The sequence below is a fragment of the Synchiropus splendidus genome, chromosome 4 (genome assembly GCF_027744825.2).
Source record: "Synchiropus splendidus isolate RoL2022-P1 chromosome 4, RoL_Sspl_1.0, whole genome shotgun sequence".
Lineage (NCBI taxonomy): Eukaryota > Metazoa > Chordata > Actinopteri > Syngnathiformes > Callionymidae > Synchiropus > Synchiropus splendidus.
In genome coordinates this window covers 27,778,657-27,796,248 of record NC_071337.1, presented here as the reverse complement: position 1 = coordinate 27,796,248, position 17,592 = coordinate 27,778,657, and the positions used below count along the sequence as shown (strand labels likewise).

The following is a 17,592-nucleotide window of genomic DNA, read 5'->3' as shown; positions in this document are numbered from 1 at the left end:
CGGCTGTTTGTGGTTCGGTCTGTCAGAGCGTCCCATCCCAAAAAAGCCGCTGGTGCAATCCCTGCTGATCCTCTGTGAGGCCCAAAGGCAGCTGGAAAGATTAGACGCACACTCACCAGCACACACTTACACATACTCCTGCTATCAGAGCCAGCACAGATCCAGTTCAGACCAGAGAGGACTCGACAGGTCCAAACGTCTCCGTGAAAGAAAAGAGGCGACTGGGAGTCCTGGTGTCCCTGGTCTTCTGGGACTTCTCTATTCCCCTACAGGAGTTCTTAAGATCCACCATGAGCTGTTTCGGGTACCGGCGGGAGCTGAGCAAGTATGAGGACATGGACGAGGATGAGCTTCTGGCCTCCCTCAGTCCAGAGGAGCTAGCAGAGTTGGAGAAGGAGCTGGCTGACATCGACCCAGACGCCAACGTACCTATCGGCCTACGACAGCGAGACCAGACGGACAAAACGCCGACTGGGACCTTCAGCAGAGAGTCACTTCTAAAGTACTGGGAGAACGAGACGCGTCGCCTCCTGGAGGATGAGATCAGTGGAGGAAGCAGCAAACCAGTGATGCTTTTCGTCTTAACTTAAAGCCACATGACACCAACGACCAATTTCCATGTCACTAACAATACATTAACAACCCCATCGTCACCATCTGTTCATTTGAATACGTGCCATGATACCTCCTGCGCACTGCAATAACTTCCATGTCACTTCCTGCCCATGCCAGTAACTTTAGGGTCACTAGCCTCTTGTGTCAATGACTTCAACGTAACTTCGGGTTGATCAGTTTTGTGATGCGTTCTGTTGATTTTTCTAGCAGGAGGAAGACGAGTTTGAGGGCATGACAGAGGGAAACCTGGACAAAGAAAATGAAGAAGACAAAGTCACAGAAAAAAAGGAACAAGAAGAGGAAGAGGATGAGGAAGAGGATGTAGAGGAAGACGAAAAAGAAAATGAAGATGAAGAGCAGCCAGTAACAGAGGAAGAAGAGGAGGAAGAGCATGTGGCGACAGATGAAGAAGATGAGGAAGAGGGAGAGCAGACAGAAACAGAGGAGGAGGGGGACGTTGCCACTAAAGAGGTGGTGCCTCAGGTATCACAGGTCACCACGCGGACATTTCCGAGAGCAGAGCCGGTGCTTCTGGTTCCACCTCCCATCGACCCAAGCACAGGTGGAAACCCAACAGTGGTGGATGAGGTTCTTCAGCAAGTTTTGAGCAACGACCCACAGCGCACTGAGGTCAACCTCAACAACATCGATGACATTTCTCAGGTGTGTAGAATGCACATCGTTCAGAGCAGAACTGTTTAATAGAGTTCCATGTTGACTGTTAACATGGTCCATCTCCGAAGTTAACAGTAACAAACAAACCACCAGTAATGTGTGTGGTTCTGCAGGACACGCTGCTCCGCTTCGCAGAAGCGCTACGCTCCAACACGCACGTTCGGGTATTCAGCCTGGCGAACACTCACGCTGATGACCCAGTGGCGCTCGCCATCGCCTCAATGCTGCGGGAGAACTCGTCTATCGTCAGTCTCAACCTTGAGTCCAACTACGTGACAGGCCGTGGTGTGATGGCGCTGGTCCAGTCTCTGCCTGGGAACCACACCTTGACGGAGCTACGCTTCCAGAACCAGAGACACATGTGTGGTGGCCAGGTGGGTCCACGACCAACAGAACGAGAAGTGCCTTCCAAGGTTCTGACCTTGTTCCTCTGACCCAGCCCCTGGTTGGTTTGTGTCATCAGGTTCCAAAGTGTTTCTTTCTGCTCTAGACTCTAGTCATTCTAGTTTTCGGGTGAATTGACTTCTAAATGGTTCTCCTCAGGTTAAGATGGTACCTGTTCTGACGTGTTCTCTGCCACAGGTGGAGATGGAGATGGTCAAGGTTCTGCGGGAGAACCACACTCTTATCAAATTGGGTTACCAGTTCCACCTGCCAGGCCCAAGGATGAGCATGACTGGGATTCTGACCCGTAACCAGGACCGGCAAAGACAGAAGAGATTACAGGAGCAGCGGCAGCAGCAGGCGGCCTTGGATGGACCTGCTGATCCCAGGACCACAGCGCTGGTACTAGTCCCATTACAAGGTTACATGGGGGACAAGGTCACAGTGGGTGCAAGACCATAGGGGGACATTATGGAATTTGGGGGTACAGGTTCACATAACGGTGTCAAGGAAAACTGTAACAATCTAACTTTGTCTTTCCAGAGAGGAACTCCAGGTTCTTCTCCCTTCAACTCCCCCAGGGTCTCACCTTGGTCCTCCCCTAAACTGCCCCGCACCGACTACGCCACTAAACAGACTCCACCGCCGCCGCCGCCCCCACCACCGCCTCCTCCCCCACCACCCCCCATGACTCAGAAGGAGGTGAAGAAGCCTACACGGATGATAGCAGAGGTGATCCGAGCTCACGAGGGCCAGAAGAAGAAGTCTAAGAAGACTAAGGATGGCAAAGGCCAGTCCAAAGAGGTCAAAGGTCAGACCAGCAGCATACTGAAGGAGCTGAAGACCGCGCTGCGGCCAGTCGCAGAGAGCAGGGGCGAGGAGTCCAGCCGGCCGTCCACACCTCTCCGCTCCGCTCACGACCAGCTGATGGAGTCGATTCGAGGCAGTAGCATACGGAACCTGCGTCGGGTGAGTGATGTAAGCAAAAGCAACAGGGCGCAGTCCTCTCGCCAGCTTCGTAGCAAGAGAGCTGATTGCACCCTCGAAGTTGAAATTAGATGTAGACAGGAGCTCTGGGTCCACCTGAAGCACACCAGGTGAACTTGTGTTGACGCCCCCTACTGCCTGATAACACTACTCCAGACACAAGTTTAATTCGGTCATATGATCACTATACTTCTGACACACACGGAAACATTTGTGACCTCAGAGGTCAAACATGAAGCAGCAACATTCTGAACATAGATGATATTTATAGACGTCTGACCGACACACTCTCACACTCCTGTATCTCTGTCTCTCTCTGACACACACACACACAATTGTGTGATCATGTGTTGTTTCCTTGCAGGTGGCACTTCCTCTTCACCTCCAGTAAAAAGGAAGTGTTGGATGGCGTTTCTTCTTCTGTTATTCATGCTTCCTGTTTTTCTTAAACTTGTAAATATGTTTGAGTTGTGGAATTTTTAAATAAACCTTCACTACCAAGGAGCTTGTTGGTTCAGAAGCTGAGAGGTGAGCAAGTGAGCAACAGTCAGATTTTCATCATACATTTTTTATTCGTAAGAAAACAGGAACTCGGATCACCAAAATAGAAGCTCTGGGAATGAAGCGAACCTCCACCAGGGTTCTGTGGCATCTATTCATGGGACACCCTCCAGCCCCCTTGTTGGGGGGGCGCAGGTCTCTTTACCCGTGAGACTGAGGAGTGGAAGAGGAGGAGGAGGAGAAGCACCGGCACCTTCAGAATAGGAGCTATTGCACAGATCATGACAAACTGAAAGCTTCAAGGCAATAAACGGTCAATAGATGAACGCTGCAGCTAGTCCTCCCACTCGTCCTCATCCTCGAAGTCTTCGTCCTCGTCATCGTCGTCGTCCTCATCTGGGAATATCAGTAGGAAGGAGTCAGATCTTCTCAATGTCCGGTGTCTAATGCCAACTACATTAGCTTCTGCGACTTCTGTCTTCTGCTGCGCACAGCTAGCATGTGTTGTCTTGGCTTCAGTTGCATTAGTGTCCATTTCCAACCACAATAACACAACACAGACCTCCTATAAGCATCTTTAACTTGCACTTTAACTCGCAATCTTTACTGACTGCGATGGTCATATTGAGGCCAGCTCTGTGCGTCCAACCCATCATATCCACCACGCTTGCGCAAACACACAAGCATCAGCGAGCTGATTTGGCTTCTTTTACCTGATGAGTGAATGGCTTTGCTCCGCTTCTGCATCACCTCCATCAGAGCGCCCACAATCCCAGCAGAGGGGGGAGCAACAGGGGCCGCGTCAACCACCTCGTCCCGCTGTGAGGATAGAACAAGATGAAAGATTTGCAAGGGTGGCATTACGAGGACGCAAGTGGGAGGAAGCAGGACTCACACTTTTGAGCTGGATCCCTTGTCGGATCTGGTCCAGCAGTGCGTCTCGGCCACTGCTGGACGGAGGTCTCTCCTTCTGGTCCACCTTCTTCAACTGCGTCCCCTCACGGATCTGACTGAGCAGTGCAGACTTGCCGCCCGGACCCTCGCCCCCATTAGCGTCCAGTGTAGCCCCCAAAGGAGGAGGGCCAGGCGGAGGTGGAGGCGGAGGAGGAGGAGGGGGAGGTTGTGCTCCACCGCCATATGATACTGCAGGTGGAGGAGGTGGAGGAGGAGCTACAGGGAATGATGTATGTGGTGGAGGCGGAGGTGGTGGGGGAGCAACCATTCCTGGGCGAGATGGAGGCGGTGGAGGTGGGGCAGAAAATGGAGCTCTGGATGGTGGAGGCGGGGGCGGAGCTCCTCGGCCACGAGCAGGAGGAGGTGGAGCAGAGGTGTGGCGAGTAGGAGGAGGAGGTGGTCCTCCTCTGGAGGGGGGAGGGGGTGGAGCTGTACAAGGTAAAAAAAAGTTAACAACCAGTGACCAGGACTACTTCATTGCCGCCACCATCACCCTCACCTTGTTTCCTCATCTCGTCCTTGACCGCCTCCACGCCACCCTTCTTCTCAATGAAGTCGTAGATGACCTTAGATGTCTCCTTATCCTTGAGCTGATCCTCTGAGATGCCGCACAAGTCAAAGAGTTTCTTCAGCTCAGGGTCCAGGTTGATCAGCTGTAAACAGAGAAGATCACAGTCGCGAGATAATCTTGCAGCCACCAGAACAGAAGAGTTTTTCGGTCTGTAGGTCGCATTTCTGTAGCTGAGATAGTATGCTAATGATTTGGGCTCAATGCGGCCCCCAGGGGCAACTGGGGGAGCCTGACCAGTGTTTGAGAGGATCTGAGCTCACGCTAGAGCTCAAGAACGTAATTCTCCAAACCTGTGTGACATCAGCACCTCACATTCAGCCAAGCCAGTATTGGTGCCGTTTGTGGGCATAAATCCAGGGATTAGAGGACTTGCGCCTCCTCCTGGATGTATAAGTGTGTGTGATATGTTTGGTTCTGGACTCACGTCAAATCCAGTGTTTGGATCCCAGCCCACGTGTCCGACATGCCTGTGAGGAAGAACCAGAGTCACGACCATGAGTCCTGAGCACATATGAGACAATCCAAAAACCCAATCTCATGATGGACCCAAAATGGAACCTGGGCAATGTGTCATTCCAGACTAAAATATGATACGGGTTTACCATGACCGAACCATTTCATCACAGCTGGTCTTAGAAGCTGGTCGATTACGCAGCCTTGGAGAGTCTGGAGACGTTCTCCAGCTCTTAAGGACATGTGCCCAAGTGTTCAACACCAATATCACCAGGTCAGTGTCAGTAGTCACCATGACTGTCATGTTACTCTCCTCGATATCAAGTTGGTTGTAGTCTTTTCTCATGCGGACAGTTTTCAACATTTGACCTGAAACAAGGGAAACCCATTGGAGGACTTACTGGAAGTTGCTTGGAGTGCCGATGTCAGCCTTCGTCAGTCGCTTCTTCTTCCCTTTGCCCTTCTTGTCTCTCCTTGGGAAGGACGAGTGCACAGTGTTCAGCTGACTGTGGTTGTAGTGACGCTGGACACTGCTGATCTCTGGGTTCTTGATGTCCACAGTCGCCATGGGCAACGTTGGCCCTGTAGGCAGCAACACTGTCAGTAACGAAATATGAGTTTAGTATGAACTGAAACAGGGATAGTAGTCAAGATCACTGCAGCTATACTGGCCTTAGCTCTGAATTAGCTTGAGCTATGTTCACTTTGCGCCACACTCACTTGCTGCGCTCAAGTCACTCCGCTATGCGCTAGCTTTGCACACGATTATCTTTTGTCTGTCTTATCTTGTACTCAAATAATACATCACTGTATAAACATTGTTTAGATATTCAGGACTAGAGCTCGAGTCTGACCCCTCAAGACCTGGAACCTGACATATAATAAGGTCAACAAGTCAGCCAATGTGGAGAGATGGTCAAGACAGGGACAGAGGGTCCTGAACCTGCAGTCCTGTGGTTTCCGGGGAGCAGTACGTACCTTTGGCCCCATCTTTACCAGATCTTTTGCCAGGTAAAGGAGATGCCGAGCGACTACGTCGCCGTCTCACACGGTCCCAGATTCCCCCACTCTCACTCAAGAGCCCACTACCTAGTCGGTTTCGAGGTCCATCAATACAATAGACCAGGGGTTGGGTTGCCTCCAGATTTGAGGTGGACACTTCGTCCTGGGGGAGAACCAAGCAGTGCAGCGAAGTCAGGCACCGACCAGCACCTACAACTGCACCCCCCACAGGTGTGGACCCGCCTGTCTCACATGCAAGGTCGTCCACAGGAGCAGACAAGAAGGTGGTGCAGAACATCATGGCTAAGTCCTCAAACTACTTTCCAGACCAAGGAAGGTTTTGATAGGATCCCTTAGACACAGCAGGTCAGCGAAGGTATCGGTGAGCAGAAGACCAGGTTCAGAATCCAAAACAATAAATGATGTCGTATGCTTTTTTGGAGTCTGTAAGTCGACGAGGACATCAGGCGTCCAACGGGGCTCGGTCCGGTCCACAGTCCTTGTGGAACATCTGGATCCGCGGCAACATCCCTCTCTGGAAATCCATTTCCCCCACACCCGCTAAAACTCACCGCAGGGAACCCATTAGCTCCTACAGCATCTCCCTTCCCCCCGACCCGCCACTGGAGTGTCTTGACGTGAGCATGGACAGAATCCGGGGCGAATGATTGTGGATTTAGTGATGTAAGCTATAAACCGTCCGTCCCCTAATCCCAGATAATCTGTGGGATCAAAACATGAAGAATCTGAGTAGGCGGAGCAATAACTTCAGGGCCAGAGGACAAGCTTGGGTCAGAGCAGTTTCAAGGCCTCCAAGACCCTTCATCTGGTTGAATTTACTAGGTACCTTGGATCTCCAGGAGACTTGAGTGCCAGCAAGACCTCTGACCACCAGGAGCCAGGTCTCGAGCAGAAGACTCAAACACAAGTCTTGATCTAAACAACTGTTGGCTAGCCAAATTTGACCTACTCTCTGAGGGTATTGGCAAAAGGTTCTAGTTCATGACACTAAGACACAACTGAGAGGCGCTAGAGAGGAGGTGTTACAGGCCAGAAAGAAGTGATGACGTACCGTTGGGAGGCTCCCGCCGCTTCTCTGCAACACAAACAAAGCAAACATCAGAACCACAACACTCGGGATCACTAAGGACGCCAATAAATAAACAAATATGTTTTACACACTGTCACAAGATTCATGTGACAGGATTTGTGTCCATCCTCCCTCTCAGCGAGTCCGAACCACGATTCCTTTCTCCTCAAGTTCATCGATGCAAAACTGACTTTAGTACTTCAGATAAGAAACAAACGTTTCACTTTTCAGCTCAGGCGGAATCATCAGATTGTGGCGCCACCTGCCGGCCAGACCGAGGCTGCGCAGTCGGTGAGTGGCGTGGTGATGATGAGAACAGCGTTTATCATCAAAAGAGAAGCATAAAGAATGAAGAAAAAGGAGGAACATGAGAACAAGTGCGATCGTGGAAGAGCAGAGCGGAAGACAGTGGAGGAAGACAACTGAACAGTGTGACGAGAATAAGTGTGAAGTGATACCGGACTCTGACTAAGGGAACTTCTCTGTCTCTGAGGGAACTATCAAAATGTGAATTTGGGGATTGAGCAGGAAAAGTGAGATGAATGCGGTCACGGGACTGCTGAGTGACAGTCATGTGACCAGGTCAATACCAGTCTTTCTCTGTTTCCTGCCCATCAGCTCTGTCACTTCAGCCCGGAACCTCTTGGCCTCCTCCTCACTGGCAAAGTTCAGGCCCACTTGACACGTCTGCATCAGAACCAGAGACAGAGATGAGACTGAAAACATAGAAATTCTGCGACTGTTTATGAACCAGCGGAAGGAGCAATGGTACGTACGTCTCCAGGAAATGTTATGAAAAATGGTCTGCAGAGAGTCAGTGAGAAGTTCACGTAGAGCTCCTGCTCGAACATCATCCTGCCGTCCTATAAACACACACAGACACACACGTTTGTTGACTTTTTGAGCCTGTGTGCGATGAGCGCTTCCATGAGCACCTCTCCATCTGCGTGCATGGTAGTGTAACGGCATGAAAACATTTATGTGTGTGTGCTTGAGTGACTACATCATCTGAGTGCTCAAGCATCCGTACCTTAAGGTGGTACACTCTGATGAAGTACGACCTCTGAGGGTTGTCTTTCACCAAACACAACACGCCAAAGCATTTCTTGGCCCAGCTGGAGTTCCGCTCGCTGGTGAAGACCTGGACCACGGCCGAGCTCAGAGTCTGGAAGCACACAAGGAACTGTGTCAGGTTCTAGCTCAGATGTCGCAAACACGCAACGTCACATTGGGTGAGAATTTTCGAGACGACTGACAGGCTTCAGTACCAAATCTTATTAGTGTGGAACACTCCACCAGTCAACATGGCTGTGACTCGGCCTGAAGGGAGTTCATTATTCCAGTCAGAGTCTCCCAAGGAGCCAAGACAGACGTCCTGCTGACTGCTGATGAGGCGCGCACACACAGCCAGGCAGCAGCCGAGGGTGAATACTGATGAGTCAGAACCTGCAGGTCCAGTTCTGCTCCGTGAATCAACATTCAGTAGTTTCTGTCTTACTTCATGTGTCAGACGTTGAGAAACACTCAAAGATCAGGACATAGGAAAACAAGAAACATTTGACCACCGAGACATCAGTTAACATTGGAACACCAAGTCAAAACTCAAAAACACTCAAGACATAAACACTGGTTGACAAGAAACGCCCATAGATCACTATTATAGCGAGACACTCATGCATGAGAGTCACCTGTAGACACACAACACCTGGAGCCAAGAAACAACAGTAGAGCAAGATATTCAAACTTGAGAAAACAGTATAGCAAGAAACTCACTTTTTGAACAAGGCAGTCTTAGACTACATGAAAAACACACTTGTGGCCATCTCATCTACTGTTATGGACTTGGGGCCCATTGCTGAAAGTCATAGTGAATAGCCAGAAAATTCAGCTTTTTCAGTTACGTAAAGCAAGTCCAGCTCAACCCTGTCAGTTACCCAGGTAATATACTCCTGGTGAGTTTGCTGAAGCACAGACACTGAACGTCTCCATCAGGAGAGGAAGATAATCTCTGATCGGATGCTTTGTCATTACCTGATAACTACCTGTTTGGAGGTTTCTCTGCCCTTAAGAAAAAACATTCTGAAATAAAATCTCAGATTCTTCATCTCATTTCGCTGCATTCAGCGTAGGATGGGGATTTGGAAGGGCCGACTAATAGGATTAGACTAAAGGGTAGTGACGGCTGGTCAGACCAGGGAGAGACCCCACTGTTCACCAAAGTATGGTGAAGACATTAGAAAATTAATGAATAAACATGTTTAAAAGCAAAAAATAACATTCTGAAAAATGTGCCGTTGGACAAGCTGGACAAGCAAACCGAAAACTTAACATGTTCACACACATTTTGACAAAACAACATAATTTTTTCTAATATACAGAGAACTTTAGCGTCAACTTGAAGCGAGCATGGCCTAAATTTCAACTTGTTATACATAGATACATCTTCAGTTAACCAGCGCTTAGTCGTGTTGAGAGTTGCGGGAGTGCTGGAGCCCATCCCAGCGAGAGGCACAGGTCGCCAGTCTATCACAGGGCACACACACTATTCAGTACCCAAGGGCCATTTTGGAGCGAGCTAGTGAGTATGTCTGTGGACTATGCGAGGAAATCAAAGAACCTGGAGAAAATGCAAACTCCATGCAGAAGATAAATATTTTACTTACATTTTAGGTTGAATAGTCACATTTAAGATTGTTGTTCTGTTGTAATAATGACTAATACATATGTTTATAATGTTGCAGTCACATTCATCACAGAACCTTTAATAAATGTGTACAACCAATGGCCGATAAACTGCTTTCTATTCTATGAATGCTATTTGATGAGATTAAACAACATCACAGTTGTTTGTAATTAAGTTATACTTGACAGAACATATACTTAAAACACATTTGTGTTTTTGGTAGCAAAGTCCGTTTTGTGGCTGTTGAGTGTGCACCACTTTGGAGAAGTGGGCAGTATGCCGTGTTATCAGTGTTCCGTTGGTGAGGGCTTTTTATATCCTCATTCAGGAGCTTCACACAGGGAAGCTTTGACTCAGGTTGATTGAACTAAATGTCATACTAAGTGCTGAAACCAAAAAAACGGAGTTCAACAGCCAGAGTTGGACAACGCACAAGTCCAGTTTTCTCACCAAGTATGTTAAACCTGCCTCTAAAAACGGACATCTGGACGTTGCCCTGAGGAGTCACTACAATGCACAGTCTTCATGTGACACTCTCCAGCAAATGTTCAGGCTTAAGGCTACGTTTTCATAGTGGGGGCACTGATCAGCTCTGAGGCCACAAGTTGGAAATCATCAACAATCGTCACCTGGTGGTGGAGTTGCAGTCAGCAGTGATTCCACAATATTTCTCGTCTTGGATGTAATAATTTTTCGTGATGTTCCTAAGAGGAGAAGAATATATCCACTATAATATAATATATCATGTAGCTTCTCGAGAGAGTTTACTCCAATTATTATTACACACATTTGTTTGGTTCGATCACATTTTAAATCAAACATTTTTTCCACCTCCAACAAGCAAACTCTACCTCAACTCTGGGAACATCTGACAATTATCTTTGTGTAAGAGGTGATAGAAGATGACAACATCGAGCAGCTGCTCTTTTTTCTAGTGTTTACACAGAGTATAGCTTGCATACGGCTTGCAAAATGCTATTAAACATAAAGCTACTTTGAGTTTTTTATTTTTTCCATATATATTGTTACTTGAACAACATTCCCTATCATGTTTTTCTTGTACATGGGAGACAGCTTCACTGCAGTGCAAACACACATTTTACAAAACTGTGATAAATTGACATTCATAAACTGAAATGCAAACACTGCACACTGCTGCAAAGTGGTATTGGTTTCGTGGTACCGGTGGCCATTCTAAGAGTACGAGTACAGTATTCAAGCCCGCTATCAGACCAATACCCGATACAGGTATCGGTGCATCCCTATGATACCAAGATATTTCCTCTCACTTGCATACATTTTAGTGTGAATGATTCGTTCAGAATTATAGCTGGTGTACGGTCAAATGTTAATATTAGATTTTATAATCATGTAGCCACATGTTTCAAGATGCTTCATCAAAACAGGTAAAAATTGATTTGGTAATCTAATGTAAACAACAATATCATCGGCAGACAGTCCTATTGTATGTTTGCTTAACGTATTGCTTCTTCTTTTCAACTCTATATGACAAATGATCGTTGAATTGTTTTTTTTTAACACTTTCATTTCTGCATGTGTTCCTGGGTCTGGTGACTTTTCATGTTTTAATTCTAGTATTCCAAGTTTCATTAAGGTCTCTTGCTATACTTCCATTCTTTTTCATGTTTCTACTATTAATTTCCCTCAGCACAGCCTTCAATGCATCCCATAGGAAGGACAGATCTACTTCTTCATTATCATATTCTTCTATGTATTTCTGAACTTCACCTCTGATCTTCTCTTTTCTTTGCTTGTGAATTAAGACATATCCAGAGTCTCCACGCTGTCTCTTATATTTATACATACATGGACAGAATTATGATCAGAAACGTCTGGAGTCCCAATCCTACATTCTTTAACCCCACAAAAGTCACTTTTATTCGTCAGAAAATAATTCTTGAATGGATTTCGGTTGAGTCGTGTGTCTATGCTTTTCTTCATGGAATTCAATGGATGGATCCCCCCACCCCCCGACATCTTCCATCTTCTATTGACAGACACACTAGCTTTGGCAACTTTGCTTTTGTATATTTTTGACTAGTCGTATCTAATTTATGATTCAAAACTATATTAAAATCCCCACCACATATCAGTATTCCTTCTATTTCCACAGCAACAGAATAAAGATTTGAAAAAACCTTCTGAGGGAAACAAATATTCTCCAGGGTTATTGGAATTGTGTCTCTAGTACTCTGCTTCGCCCTTCTTCAAATGAACTGAAAAAACATTTCTACACCCATATTTCACAGAGAAAAATGATTTGTTTTCTTTCTTGTCTTAACTTCATCATTGCGCTATCCTTTTTTGCAGGCTTATTCCATCTGTTTACATTGACTGACATGAGTTCAATATCAGCCATGCTGGAAGGTGTAACTGTTTTTGAATCTTAAAACTCTGAATCTCCCTGTCAAAACAGAAAAACTAGTTTAACAGAAAAAAGGTATCTCCATCACTTTCTCGCTGATGGGTTCTGCGTCTCTTCACGACATCCGTTGTGCAGTCATGGTTAAAAAAAAATCCTCTCACCCCGACAGTTATTTTGTTAGGCCATGTGTGTCTGAAGACTATGTCTTTCATGACAAGATCCTTGAAGTTAATCACAACTGACCTGGGTCTGGTTGCCTCACTGCACCGACAGGTCACTTCCCTCAGGTGGGTGAGTTGTGAGTAGTTGCCAAATATAGCCGTACATCGTGTCACCCTCTCTTCCTTCCGGCACTCCGAAGGTATGTATATTATTCCTTCTCAATATTCCTTCCAAGTCATTTATCTAGTCTTCCATGGTTTCACTGTTTCAACATTGAAGAAATCTTGTCATTGGCTTCCACTTGCCACTCTTCCAGTTCATTGATTCGGGTCTGAGCCTCATTGATGTCTGCAGTCTGGGTGTGTAGTTGGCTGTGAATGAACTTATGGTTGGCTTCTTGTCTGACGACAGCTATCTCATCTTTCACTTCCTTCCTCGGTTGGTCTTTAAGCATTTATTTCTTGTCGTAGTTCTTGTTTGAGTTCTTTTATGTCGCCCCACACGTAGCGCTTCAGCTTTAGTTAGCTCGTACATATTTGCCGTGTCTTCCTCATGTTTGCTCCGGTGTGTTCTCAGTCGTCTCCAGTGGCCGTTTTTTCCGCTGTGTTACGTCCACTCACTCCGCCATCTTGGCCAAATCCCCTGATGGTCTGATTTTTGACATCATTATTTAACAATAAAAAAGTATTTTTCAAAAATCCCAGAACAATACCACGTTGCACGACGTAGTAAACAGGCTGGATTCATTAACCTGACCCATGTTTTTAAGAATAATTTAAAGGGTCATCCGAAGATAGTGAAGCAGAAAATCCTCACCCACAATGTCAACAGAAAGTGACTGACAGCCTGGCATTATGTGTGTTATGTATCAGTGGAAAAAAATCCATACATGGACCCATTTCCTGTTGTCAGATTTGCATGTCATAAACTCACTGAAACTGATGTACTAAACAAACATTATGCACCTGATGAAACACATGAAAACTGTCACCCCCACCCCAAAAAATAAGGAAACAAGGAACACAAACACACGTTTGTGTGAGGTGTATATTATTATTATTATTATTATTATTAAGGCAAGAGAACAAGCTCACAACATCAGTAGAAGCCCAGGCTTCCCATACTCACTCTGTCAGTTACAGTATGGCTGACAGATTAGGTTGGTGGTCATGTGACGAGACATGATGAGATGCTCCCTGAAGGCCTATGTTTTTTCTTTACAGGATCAACCTGAGGATCACCATGACCAAGAGCAGTCGGGGAAGAGTCACACAACAAACACAGTCGAAAAAACTCTTTTTGGAAGGAAAAGAAAACCTGGCTTTTGTTCCAAAAGTGCTTAACCCTCAAGGCAACAGACAGCACTGCTGCATTAAACAAGCCAAGCTGCAAATATGGAGCATGTCCGTTCATCGTGAGTCCACAGCAGCGAAAGTCAGAAGGCACAGAAGAAACAGTAGCGAATAGGAGGGGGGGACGCAGCAGTGGCATTCACGGAGCTGCCGTAAACCACAGTGATTTCCTGCCATGATCATCATCACTATTGCCTCAGAGATGAGGAAGAATGTCTCAAAAAAAAGAAAATAATTTAATTCACTATGTCCGCCGCCTTGTGACATCATCTTATAAATAAAAGCCATGAGTGAATTACTTGGGTAATTACTTGGGTAACTGAAAATTTTTCCCTTTTCATTTTTCCAGCTACAAACTTTTGAAATACTTTCTTTGAAAAAATTACGTCATACTTTGAATTAGATATAAAGTGTTGTTTACTTTTGGTTGGAGAAAATAAACATTCACATCAAAATATGAATCATTCTTATCTGCTGCTCTCTGCATCAGAAATGAACCCAGCGGAACAGTTTGTATTAACATTTGGAATAAATCCAACAGCTGTCGCCGAATGAGCAAAGCATTGATATTGTTGTGAGGCGAAGGATTGTGGGGTGGAAACCTAGAATGGTTCAACAGCACAGACGTGGAACCTGCATTTTAAAATCAGTCCACTCTGCCACCAGGTTTAGTAGAGACTGGGCTCTAGTGACTGATGAACAGCAGATTCATGTGGATGAAAGGCCTGTCTGGTACAGACTGTGTGGACGGACAGACAGCACCAAAGTCACAACCTTTTCCAGCTCCATGTAAACTTCAACGCTCAGCTGGAATTCTATTTGACAGCGGTTCCACTTGTCTGGAGTCTTAAGGTCAGAGGTCAAGGTTGACTCTGACTCCACACTGTGTGACACCACCCGTGATGGTGAGGTCCTCTGCTCAGTTTGACAGGACCAGCAGGATACTTGACCCAACATGGCTCTAGGTATGAGGAAGGCTCTCGGTTCACAAACACCTGGATCACTCTGTAGTGTCAAAGGTCGTCAGAGCTTCGCCAGGTACTTCCTGGTTGAGTCCAGGTGCCTGAGGCTGACGTCTCACGTGAGCCGACACACTGAGAATCACGATATATTCCCGCACACCTCATACGCCACACACAGGAAACTTTGACAGACTCACGATGCACTTCCGGCCGAGGTGGCCGAAGAGGTGGTCGTTCTCCTGCGGGGTCAGCAACAGTGAACCGACGTTCATCGGCCGCCGCGGAGGGTTACCGCTCATCGTCGCGGCTCTGGATTCTTCAGCGACTGGCACTGGACAGTAGATCTGAGTGGTGCATCGACGATCCCGGGAATATCCGCGGACTCTGCTGTGTGTCAGGGCGAGGTAACTCGCGGAGGTGTTGGAGCGCCAGGTCGGGCTGGAATGTCAGAGTTTGAGGAGGAGGAAGAGGAGGAGGAGGAGGAGGAGGAGGAGCCCGGAGAAAGTTTCTCGGGAAGTGTCTGACGCCGATGCGTCCGCACAACATGGCATCTTTAGTCAGTGCGTCCACGGCGACAAGTCCGATTACCAGTGTCAGTGTTTGCTGCTGCACCGAGTATCTCCCCCTCCAGAGACGATGGTTCGGTCCAGTCGGCCTCATGATTCCTGGCGAGAAGTGCTGACTACTGGCCGGTTTGATGAGACGTGGGGGAAATCACCTGAAAAGTTGTCGTGAGTTTGAAATAGTGTGGTTACTGAACCGATGTCGTGACCAGAATCCGTGCGCTTCAATTTTATCTGAAAAATATCAAATGAAATCTTGACATTTTTGTCAAAAAATGACAAAATGTGGGGATAACACGAATATTCAACTCTTTGAATCGCAGGCGGATATCATCGGGTATTTTTTAATCACAAACTTCACAATGGAAACAGATTGAAATCTGCACGCCAGTTTGTCGTGAAGGAAGTGCGCTCAACACTGTTTTTCAGAATAAAAGTAGAGGACCAGTGTAGCGTGTGTATTGAACTGATGAATTCAGTCTTATCTCGGCGGATCGAGCAGAACTCTGCACCCATACTTACCATGACGTCAACAGAGAACTATAGAGACTGGAGACAGAGCAGCACACGAAATACCAGTATGAAAACACGCATGACTTCAGTGACACAAACCCACAACATCGTGGAAACTTTCACACAACGAAACGAGAAACACACACACAAGCACGTGTGTGTGTTTCTCACAGACACACACAGACACTAACAATGGCTGAGTCCTTGCTGTGGGCACGAACCCAAACCTTGATGAACAGGAAGAACCTGAGAGACCTGCGGAGGGAGCAAGTGTGTGTGTGATTTTAAAGTATCTTGAACTCGACGCTCTTTTCTTCCCATTAGTTTACAGCACATTTGTAGACAGTTTGGAACGGAAGTTGGATTGAATGGGTTCCAAAGCAAAGGGTGCTGAACTGGAATTACTGGATGTGAAATTCAATTAAATTAATACTTTACATCCACACAAGAGGAATGTTTTACAAAGGTTTTGACTTAACTATTGAACATTACACACAGGCATTTTAATTATTTGTAGCATGCCTTTTTTATGTCCAAATGACCGAATGGGAAATACAATAATAATAACTACATTTCCTTATTTCCATTTTTACCTTATTAAACGAACAAAGGTTTCACTTCAAAGATAGATCTAAATGAAGCAACTTGATTGTCGATGAAAAATATTTGCTGCAATTCAAGTATAATGTGCACATGAAGACTAAAACAGACGACCTTAATGTTTGTGGGAAATATGTAAAAGAATCTTGAATGAAATTTACTGTAAAATATGATTCTTGAATGCATCTCATCAATTTCACTTTGCTTATTCTGTACTTGCAATTCAAATGCAAAAAAAAAATTGCAACCGCAATATCATTCGATTATATTGAATCGGAATTAGACAAGAAAAATAAGACGGTACAAAATCTCAACACAAGAGGGAGACAGAGTCCGGAAAATAAAATCAAACGGTTCAGAAACCAAAACGAGCGTCCATGAGCGCAAAACAGCGGAGGAGAACTAGAGTCCAAGACACGCAGTCAGTCCACAGGATTGGGGGGAGAAGAACCACGGAGAACGGGCACAGACACACTGGAAAACCAAGGAGGTGGATCAGGAGAAACTCATGAACTCAAAGCGCGTGGCAAAATGAGAGGATCAAAAAGGGGTTTGTGACTTTGCTGCAGAAAGCATTGGATCAAAATCTGCTTGAATTCCACCGCATCTTGCATCAAGAGGTGTTGTGTGCACAAACATTCCCATCAGAGTGTATGGAGGTGATGAACCTTCATCATCATCGAGATGGTGAAATAGATAATTGCAAAAGCACTGAACCACCGACGGTTCGGTGCATTGCTTGATGAAGTTGACAGAGAATATAATATTCCGATCTCCTGCTAATTCATTAATATTATAATGAAGTGAAACTTGAGGTGGCATCTACAACAGAGCTGTCACGTGGTGCGTCATTCTTTTGTACTGTGGGGAAAATAAACATTTATTTATTTGTAGCCAACTTAGTCATTTTGACAGTGGGTTAATAAGGCTAATACAGATGCATACATCACGTGTTGCCTTCATTAAAATGCTTATATGAGGCTTTTAATTTTTTTTGTAATTTTTTTTTTTTTTTGTCCAATATGGCTCTTTCAACATTTGGGGTTGCCGACCCCTAATCCATACCAACATCTTGTTGGTAAGTGTTTCATGCCTGACCTGAACGTGTTTATTGACCAGCAGGAGGCAGCAAAGGTTCA

General features: G+C 46.1%; 2 protein-coding genes across 6 annotated transcripts; one reads left to right on the top strand and one right to left on the bottom strand.

Annotated features, from left to right (window-relative positions):
• Window positions 1-177: 177 nt before the first annotated feature.
• On the top strand, window positions 178-3,150 carry LOC128758036 (leiomodin-2-like). Of its 2 annotated transcripts, none has more exons than XM_053863794.1 (6): window positions 178-566; window positions 826-1,278; window positions 1,404-1,664; window positions 1,873-2,076; window positions 2,218-2,643; window positions 3,026-3,150. In XM_053863794.1, the coding sequence occupies exons 1-6, from the start codon at window positions 291-293 to the stop codon at window positions 3,050-3,052; spliced, it is 1,647 nt and encodes a 548-aa protein (XP_053719769.1). In that variant the 5' UTR covers window positions 178-290; the 3' UTR covers window positions 3,053-3,150. The 2 variants fall into 2 exon arrangements, with proteins under 2 accessions (XP_053719769.1, XP_053719768.1); XM_053863793.1 differs by having other exon boundaries at window positions 823-1,278.
• Window positions 3,114-15,229, bottom strand: LOC128758037 (actin nucleation-promoting factor WASL-like). Of its 4 annotated transcripts, none has more exons than XM_053863795.1 (11): window positions 14,975-15,229; window positions 8,263-8,397; window positions 8,009-8,095; window positions 7,823-7,919; window positions 7,215-7,238; window positions 5,542-5,737; window positions 5,112-5,154; window positions 4,616-4,769; window positions 4,058-4,545; window positions 3,876-3,981; window positions 3,121-3,558 (listed from the first exon to the last, which is right to left on the bottom strand). In XM_053863795.1, exons 1-11 carry the CDS (start codon window positions 15,074-15,076, stop codon window positions 3,497-3,499), a joined length of 1,494 nt encoding a protein of 497 aa, XP_053719770.1. In that variant the 5' UTR covers window positions 15,077-15,229; the 3' UTR covers window positions 3,121-3,496. The 4 variants fall into 4 exon arrangements, with proteins under 4 accessions (XP_053719773.1, XP_053719774.1, XP_053719770.1 ...); XM_053863797.1 differs by having other exon boundaries at window positions 3,127-3,558; window positions 5,542-5,722; XM_053863798.1 differs by lacking the exons at window positions 7,215-7,238; window positions 7,823-7,919; window positions 8,009-8,095; window positions 8,263-8,397; window positions 14,975-15,229 and adding an exon at window positions 6,119-6,751 and having other exon boundaries at window positions 3,114-3,558.
• Between the last annotated feature and the right edge of the window lie 2,363 nt (window positions 15,230-17,592).

Excerpts from the sequence above, each read along its gene's own strand:
- LOC128758036 (XM_053863793.1), top strand. The coding sequence starts at position 291 with ATGAGCTGTTTCGGGTACCGGCGGGAGCTGAGCAAGTATGAGGACATG. Across the intron at positions 2,077-2,217 it reads ATCCCAGGACCACAGCGCTG|AGAGGAACTCCAGGTTCTTC; the intron begins GTACTAGTCCCA and ends TTGTCTTTCCAG. Across the intron at positions 2,644-3,025 it reads GCATACGGAACCTGCGTCGG|GTGGCACTTCCTCTTCACCT; the intron begins GTGAGTGATGTA and ends GTTTCCTTGCAG.
- LOC128758037 (XM_053863795.1), bottom strand. The coding sequence starts at position 15,076 with ATGAGCGGTAACCCTCCGCGGCGGCCGATGAACGTCGGTTCACTGTTG. Across the intron at positions 7,239-7,822 it reads CAGGAAACAGAGAAAGACTG|AGAAGCGGCGGGAGCCTCCC; the intron begins GTATTGACCTGG and ends TTTGTGTTGCAG. Across the intron at positions 4,546-4,615 it reads GGACGAGATGAGGAAACAAG|CTCCACCCCCTCCCCCCTCC; the intron begins GTGAGGGTGATG and ends TACCTTGTACAG.